Source organism: Rhea americana, unplaced genomic scaffold (assembly GCF_003343005.1).
Source record: "Rhea americana isolate MKP2758 unplaced genomic scaffold, rheAme1 scaffold_154, whole genome shotgun sequence".
Lineage (NCBI taxonomy): Eukaryota > Metazoa > Chordata > Aves > Rheiformes > Rheidae > Rhea > Rhea americana.
In genome coordinates, this window is record NW_028185639.1 from 798,042 (window position 1) to 806,860 (window position 8,819).

The 8,819-nt window shown below is 37.8% G+C and overlaps 1 protein-coding gene and 1 long non-coding RNA gene across 2 annotated transcripts in view; both read right to left on the bottom strand.

Moving 5' to 3' along the window:
* CUNH10orf143 (chromosome unknown C10orf143 homolog) overlaps positions 1-215 on the bottom strand; it is a 14,720-nt gene extending 14,505 nt beyond the window's left edge. The window contains exons 1-2 of the mRNA XM_085299794.1: positions 209-215; positions 65-111 (exon numbers count right to left, since the gene is read on the bottom strand). Coding sequence (XP_085155920.1) covers positions 65-111; positions 209-215 — 54 coding nt within the window. The remainder of the gene's footprint in view (positions 1-64; positions 112-208) is intronic.
* Positions 216-221: 6 nt separating this feature from the next.
* On the bottom strand, positions 222-8,817 carry LOC146598748 (uncharacterized). The gene is made up of 3 exons (XR_014895208.1): positions 8,796-8,817; positions 4,411-4,552; positions 222-452 (listed from the first exon to the last, which is right to left on the bottom strand). It is a non-coding gene; the product is annotated as an uncharacterized LOC146598748 (long non-coding RNA).
* Between the last annotated feature and the right edge of the window lie 2 nt (positions 8,818-8,819).

Genomic DNA, 8,819 nt, shown 5'->3' on the forward strand with positions numbered 1-8,819 from the left:
TCCCTGCCCTGCCCTGCCCTGCCCCCGGCGGAGGCGGCGGCAGCCCGTTTCGGGGTGTTCTCACTTTGCTGCCTACAGCCGCTGTATGATGCCGGCCCGAGCTCCTCGGTGCTGTCAAAACGCAGAATACATCGAGATATTTAACTTGATGTAAAATGTGTCAGCGCGTGGCGTGGATCTGCGTCCTGCCAAAGGCATTATCGCACACGTCTCATGCAACCGCTCTGCCGTTTTTATTCTGCATGTAATTACGTCCTTGCCGAGGGTAATAAATTGCAGCGGGTCTCTCTCAGCAGGAGGAGTTGGCTCTGTCCGCTTGCACATGTCCAGCTTTGGCTCCTACTGCAATACTGCGGTGGAAATGGGACGTTTCCTTCAGTAACATCAGTATTCAGCCGCAAGTGATCATGTCTATGAACTCGCGTTTCATCTTCGTAACTTCCTGAGCATTCCTGCAATTGGTAACAGAACAGCTAAAAGTTGGGAAGGAAATTTCAAGTGGTCTTCAAGTATGAGGTGATCTTACATGTTCCTCTGCTTTAAATTCTGCAGTAGGTTGGAATGATATCGTAACTGCAGGTAGCTTTTGTTCTTCCCCTTGAGTTTCTTTGGGKTTTGAAGGTATTAGGACCAAACAGAAAATGCTATCTGCGGCCTTTGTGTTTGTGCATGTATAATTTCATGTAACTCACAGTCTGATTTCCGTGCCTCCAAGCTGTGGGGGTGCCATAACATCAAAGAACAAAACCCACAACAAATACGTTTCGCTGCATTAGTGGCTGAAAGTGGTAATGTTTAAAATTGACACAGTAGATTAAAAAAACAAAAAGGAGGAGAGACCTAACCAGGGAAGAGTAAAAAGCTTGCTCTGTTTATGTGCTGCCCAAAGAAAGCACCATAAAAGAACRAAAATCTAACCTGTTCTTATCTAAGTGTATTTCATGAGCATTTAATTCACAGGTGTTTATCYATTTAGGTAAGAATGTGATCAAGGTTGTTGCTAGCATTAAGTAGATCTTATGGTCTAACTAGGTGAGTAAACCTCCTTTAAAGTCCCACAGAAGGTYAGAAGCCAAGTGGAAATTACAGATACAAAATTACACAGGCCAGCATCATGTATGTTACCAGCACAAGGGAATAAAAAGTCCRCTCTTTAAATATGACCCGCTATGCCGAGGAGTAATAACTGAACACACTGCTGACAAGAAAAGGTTGATGTGGTCAGATACCTTGTCTACATGCAAACAYTCCTGTAAATGAATGTCAGGGACTTAACCGTTCACATGGTGTCATCCTCCACTGGTTGCTGCTATTCTTTTTAGTACAAGTGACCGTGTAGGTTGAGGTGGAAGGCTATGCAGCAGTCCAGAAGTGGTACCTTCAATATATAAGGCTGCGTAACTAAACGCACACTGTGGCTTTCAGCTGTATGGTTTCTCTGCTAGTGAAGAACATACTACAGTATTTATTCCTGTAACTCCTTTTCTGAGCTTTTCTGGCTCTTCCCTGATTTTGGATGCACAAGGGAGCACATAACAACAGGCAGCTGTATATTTTTTTGTGTTAACAAATAAATTCAGACAACTATATAAACCATTTTAGCTTCCTTTTCTAGTGTGTGTGTGTGTGTGWGAGAGAGAGAGGATACCAAGCRCTCCTTCTCAGAGGCAGCTTTCCCTTTCCTTTGGAAGGTGACGGTTTTGACTGCTTATATGGTACACCATTGTTGTCTAAGCCTTGGACAAAAAAATCAGTCAAAAGCAGTGTGAAATATATTTTTTAATAGCTGAGCATTCAATCATGCTCCAAAACRTGCCCAAACTGAAAAGTCAAGAGGCTCCTAACAAGTGATCGCTATCTTTCATATGGCAGTATCATAGGCTGTCTAATCATAGAATCATAGAATCGGTAAGGTTGAAGGCACCTCTGGAGATCATCTAGTCCAACCTCCCTGCTCAGCAGGGTCACCTAGAGCATGGTAGACAGGGTTGCATCCAGGTGGGCCTTGAATATCGCCAGAGAAGGAGACTCCGCAACCTCTCTGGGCAACCTGGTCCAGGGCTCCGTCACTCTCACAGGGAAGAAATTCCCCCTCACGTTCAGGTAGAACTTCCTGTGCTTCAGTTTCTGCCCGTTGCCTCTTGTCCTGTCACACGGGACAACTGAAAAGAGTTTCCATTGTACATAATCTAAGATCATCTCTGGTTGATTTTACTTCTGTAGTGTTTTAACAATATTTAGGTAGCTCAATGCTTATTAATAGTAACTCCAATTACTGTTTTTATTCGTATTTTAAAATTTAGATTTTGGTTCATTTTTTTCCTATTCTTATCATTGTGACAGAGCTGTAAAAAAAGCAGAGCACAAATCCATAGTCTTCATTTTTTTCTGGTTCTTAATAAATTGTATGTTTAAATGAAATTAAGGTTATTTTTCTTTCATCTTCTCCGCATGATGTAGATTTTTTTTTTGACCAGAATGACAAGGTTTGTTTAGATAGGATAGTTTTCTACCTCATAGTCCTTGGAGCTTATCAAGCTTATTTCTTCCTTTCTCTTTTTTAGTGTCTTTTTTTCAAATGAAAACAGTATTTTTTCTCTTGAATGTAATGATATATAGGCAGTCCTTCAGCAAGACTATTATTCTTATTCCATCATTTAAAATAAATGAACAAGGTTTAATTTACAGATAAGAAAATGGAATAAGAATGACTTTATGGAACTTGAGTTTTTATCTRTATTATTGCTTCTCTGCTGCATGTTAAGAACATACAGTTTAAAAGTTATTTACTTCCATACTTATTCCACATTAAGTCACATCAAAATGCCTGTATTTCAATGTGAAAATGTCCAGTTTCAAAACAGAATTGTCCAAGGATCGTCTTCTAATTCCCGCCCATGGTAACACAACACCAAGGCATTAGTACSGCTTTGGAGCTGGGACTAGGCTTCACAAACTGCTTAGACATTCCCAAAAGGAATGGATTCCAGTTTCACATTCACTCTGAAAATGACCAACAAAATCCTCTTTCCTAGAGGATTCTCGAGGTGTGACCGAGCAGGATTCAGCAGTGCTCAGTATTCACTGGCACTCCATGTCCCAGATGCCAGTTAGAGCCCTTCATTTTACTTTTGCTGGGTCTTGGCACCAGCACAGACCAATATCCTCAGTCAGGTGTAATAAACTGCTTTTCTCTTCTGCCCTGCTAAACCAAACTATTTTGCAGGAGAGAACATGGATTGTCATGTTATCCCTGGCATTCCTCCTAAGAGCTTATTCTTCACGAGGGATCCAGTTGTGCTTACAGTATATAATGTTCTTTGAGCCTGGGGTGCATAACAAAAAATAATCTATGCATTCTTTTTCTTTTAACTTAGCATTTGACATGCCTGATGGAAAAATAACCCTAAATCTGAGTAATCCAGTTTGCTGAACATCTGAAGCATAAGTCTTTTCAGAGTTTGAACCAAACCCAAATCTATTCATATCAAATCAGATCTATATAATTATTTCAAAACCACTTTCCCATTCCACTCCCATAGTCTATTTATGCTTCTTGCCAGTATAACTAGCATTGTTAACTGGCTTCTCGTTTAAACTCGCATGTTTAGAACAATAGGATGCACTATAAAAAGCATGCATTTTGTGATACATCCATCTAAATGTGTCAACATACAGCAGGGGGTTCTTTTTGCAGGTGCAAGATTTGGAAATGTCAGTTGCATTAGAAAAGCTTCTTCTGACTTACAAACTGCAAAGTTTAAGTAGCATCTATTTGAGCAGGATTAATATTAGTTCTTTCCCGCCATGGATATTTTGCTGAATAAGAAAAAGCTTAGCTTTGAAAAGAGTAAAAAAAAAAAAAAAAAAAAAAAAAGAAATTTGGCAAAAAAAAAAAAAAAAAAAAAAAAAAAAAAAAAAGGGCAGGTTTTCAGAGCTCACTTTAGTAAGTTACAAAACATATTCAGAAAATCAGAAAAGGGTAATCTTGTAAACTGACTAATTGCTTATGCTGTGAAGAAGCTTATGGCCTGAAGTAAAAATGCAAATGGTGTAATTGCAAGATTTAAGCAGTTTACTAACAAAGGTAGAGGAGATATAATTTACAAACCTTTCCAAGACATCTTGGGAACTAAGAGGCTAGGGGTGATAGAGATGTTAATTCTTTATGTGAATACATCTCCAGATACAATGTCTTATGTTTTCAATTAGACCACATCTGGTATTAACCTGAGGTAAGTATACTCTCAAAACCAAGAGCAAAGCTTACACTGTACAAAGCGGCGTGAGACGAGAATGTGGTAAGGAGCAGCTTGTTGTCTGCCCACATAGTACCTGGGCAGGTGTAGGTGAAAGTTACAACGCTCTGTCATTACAAAAATCAAGCCCTTTACTTAATTTTGTACTCACTGTGGTGGGTGACATATTGTGCTATCCACTTCTCTTTTGTTTTCACACTGGTGTTAGTATGTGCTGCTGGACAAGAGCACAGGGCAGATATCCCTGTCAGGGTCTCAGGCACTAGCTCTCAACCCTGTGTTCTGCAGGTGACCTGACGAAGAAAAGCACCAACAGAGAAACAGAGATTTAGTTTGGTTGTCAGAAGCACCTTGTTGCCACCTCCAGACTATTAACTACCTTTGTGGTTGCCAAACTCATAGCCAGATCTTTGCCTCTGGGCATTTTATGATTTTTATTTGGAGTAGTTTGCCCTTTTTTGCATCATATATAGAGGAATTACTCTTATCACCCTCAAAATCACATTCTCAGATTCAGTGTTCTTACATTCTTTTGAGAAACTGAGGACACATGGGTCTACATTTTAAAGAAGTACCTCTATGAACGAGTCCCATGAGATTTCTCTCAATGCATGGGCCAAAAAGAGCAGACTGTTTTTGGCAAGGTCTGCTTCTTCTTTCATCTCTCACTCATCCTGTTCTTTGAAGAATAATTTCATTTTCTTTGTCACTGCACAGACATTTCCTGGCTATTGGTTCTATATCATGGTCTTCTAAGACCTCCAGTCCACAAATAACTGTAACTGTATTTTTATTCTTCTCTCCATTTACTCCAAAAATTTCCCATTTCTCCATTAAGCTCGGTTGCTAAGTATTTCTCTATGCTTTCTCTACTGTTCTTAACTCCCTCCATCATTTTGTGTGGTACCAGGTAACTTAAAAGCAGAAGGAATTTACCACTAGTAAATAGATTTAGTGATCACAAACCTGGCACACCTTCCGACCTGTTTCCTCTTAYATCTTGCTGAGTGTTGCTGGAGAAACCCTTATGACTGCGAGAACTGCAATTACAGAGATTAGGTCTGTATCCTTAGGCCTTAGACTGGGACCTTAATTTTGCTTTTTTCCTAGATGAAAATATCAGTATCTCCACAWTTGCTGTATTTTATTCCTTGTTAAGTTTCCCTTCTCTTTGTTTTATTCTGTGTACACAATTCTGACATTTTCATTGAGAAAATTCCTATTATACTGAGACTTGACATGTCTTAAAGTGAATTCCTGTTCTTTTTCAGAATTTTTGCTTCCTCCTCCCCTTTCTTTTCAGCGTTCATACAACACAACACCTTCTTCACCCAAACCTATATATTTTCAGGACATAGATGTTTTTCATTTGATCTTGTGTCATGCATCCAAAAGTCCAAGCATACTACTGTCTTCCTCTGTATTTTTGCCTATCATTAGAAGTTTTTTCAGACTCTGTTATGGTATCTATTCTTACTATTTTAATTGCCCTCTGCCTASCTCCTCTTACCATATCATATCACACATCTGCACCACATCTAAGCAATTTTTTTTCTCTGATCGTGTTGAAGCCACCCTCAACTCCCTAGAATAAAAGGAAAGAATAAAACTCTCTTCTATGAACTGATGTGAAYGGTGGGAAGATGTGGTTGCACACTATGTACTGAATCTCACCTTTGGTTCAGTGCGGGTAGGTTGTTGCCCATGAATATTTCTTGCTACATGAATAAACGATTCTGACTTGATTGATAAGGATTTTTAAAGGAAGGGAAAATCCCAATGTGATAATCATGTCACTCAATGGATAAGGCTCACAGTCAAGGGCCCTGGTGAAAAACTAACAGTCACAAATAAAACAATTTTATCAATAAAAGTAATCTATTATAATATGGATTTTAATTTGTCTTTGAATGGAACCACTATTTCCCTCAAACTGTGTTTTTTTCCTAGGATCAATCTTAATTTGTACAGTCCAGTAAACTTCACGAGTTCAGACACTTAAGAAGCTATTTTTTTGCAAGCATCAACAAAAATATACTATTCTTAATCACTTTGAATAAATGAGATGCCAAATTTGTGCATAATAAAAAGTCTTCTAGAGCAAAGGGCAGACTAGATTCCCCGAAGTATAGCTACTGATATATCAGAATAGAAAAAGGCTGTAACCACATAAAATAAGAAAAAGTGTTACTTATGCACATTCTAAAGCTGTTTATTTTGGTTTAGATATGCTGCTATGCAGGTACTGATAAATAATATTCCTATGTAAAAAATGCTTGTATATATCTTGAATATTTAGCAACTTTCAGCTACTTTAATTTCTTTAAACTGGAATTATGTAGTTTCTCTACTGTCTCTTCTGTCTTTGTCTATGCATGGGTCAGGAAAACTGTATAAAGTACCAGTAACTTTTCTGCAGTGCATAAAGTAGTGTGTTCAGGGATTGTATAGAACTAGAATTATGCTAAAACGCATCAATATTTTACGGGAAATCCCCAGCTTGAATATAATCAAGCCTGTGCCTGTAAGAAATACCCCTTTCAATACTTCAACAGAGCACTATAATATAGTTATTAGCAAATGTAAAGCCAATACACATTTCTTTTGTAAACAGACTAATGTATTCAGGCAGAGCAAGAAAATATTAGTGACATTTCAGAGCATCCATGCCGCTTTAGGTGTGCTGCATCTTCAGCTTTTGTTTTATCCAGATTTGGGTATCGCCTCTGTAATCAAGTTCTTTGCAACTTGAGGTGAGTAGTAGATCAACTGGGCACTGTGGGAGGTTTGCCAGATTAATTTGGCCTGCTGCCTGTTGTTCAATCTGGAGTCGTTGAAGCCCTGGTTTCCGTGGGACTGTGCTGCCAAATACTCCATATGGGATGCCCAGAAATATAGCCTAATGTTAGGGAGATTTAGTTCTCCTGTGTCTCAATGGGCCTATACATTTTTAACAGCAATCCTTGTTTTTACCTTCCAAATGAACCTTGAAAAGGTCTTGTGAACCTTGCTAAAGAATGAGGTTTTAAATTAAGTGACACACTTGTAGTTGACATAGGCTACAGAGGAAGATACTTATTTAGAGAAGCTACACCTTACAGATAAAGTAGGATGAGTCTTCTTAAAATAGAATTGTGTCATTTGGCTTTGGCCTGCAGGCTAGAGAGTGCTTAAGCCCTCAATCCCATATTGGTGTGATTTGAACAGCACATAGGTTACTACCATGAGCTGAATTCCTTTGCAGTGAAAAAGTAGCTTCATTTGTTAAAAATGAGTTAAGTAATAGGACCAACTATATGGAGAGTATGTGACTTAATTATAAGAGATAATGAGACTATAATAMCTTTTTTTTTACTATTGGAAACATCAGTCTTTTCCAGTACTGTGTCTGTCTATAATATATCAATAATTATTAGATAAAACAGAGTGAACATTCTGTGTGGTACCAGGTAACTTAAAAGGAAAAAGATTTTACCATGACTAAATAGATTTGTTTGTGGAATTAGACATTATAGTCTTATTAGATTTACTATTAGAATTATATACAGTCTTACATCATAACATTGTGTCCTATGCTACTCTACACAATCTAGTGCCTTTTATTAGTCATGGGACAGGMACAATGAAGGTTATATGATATTTCCTCTATGTTACAGGTTACTTAATATGTGGAATTTTTTATGATCCAAATTCAAATAAAATCTGGGCAATCTATAGGACGTATTTATTCAATGCAACAAATTTGGATTTCAAGCAAAATTATATTCTTAAGTTACTCCAAATAAACATAAGGCAAAAAAATAGTGTTTTTTCCTTGTTTTGTGACTGAGATGAACACTAATTTTTAAAAGCTCTGAAACTCAGCAAAATATGTTGTAAAATCCCAAATTTGCTTCCCCCAAAGATTTTCTGTTCTCACAAATTTCTGATTAGGTATTTTCTGTTAGGTTAAAATGTTAGKTTTTTGGGTGCATTTAGGTAACTTTCATGAATATGGGCTTTATGGACTTTTGTGATAAATGAGAAATACATAGAATCAATCTTTCTTCCCTCCGCTCACTGAAATCCTCTGGGAGATGCAGTGATCAGTAAACAGAATGGAGTTAAGTTTCTCCAACTTCTTATCGTACCTGAGACAAAAAACATTTAAAAGAATTGCTGCTTTTATTGCAATATCGGTCAATAACTGCTAAGATGAACAAATTGTGGTGATCTTGTTTTATGATCCATATATTTTGCTTAGGATTCTGTTAAACAGTTTTAATTTATTTAAAAATGCGTTTTCTGAATTATTTTTTCCCCTCTTTGGTGTTCAGTTAATGAACAATGAACAGATAAAAAGTGAAKAAAGCTGTTTATCGCGTTTTTCAACTCTTACTGCACTGCCCTTCTGAGACTCCTCCTGGAACCAGGACCGCAGGGAACAGATAGCATTAATAACGACAACCGGCAACAGGAATACCAGCCAAACCCAAGACGCGGYGTTTGTTTAGGGAAACACCACTTAACGTTAAGGACACCCCTAGAGTAACTCACCCCCTCTCCGCTTAATTTAAAATG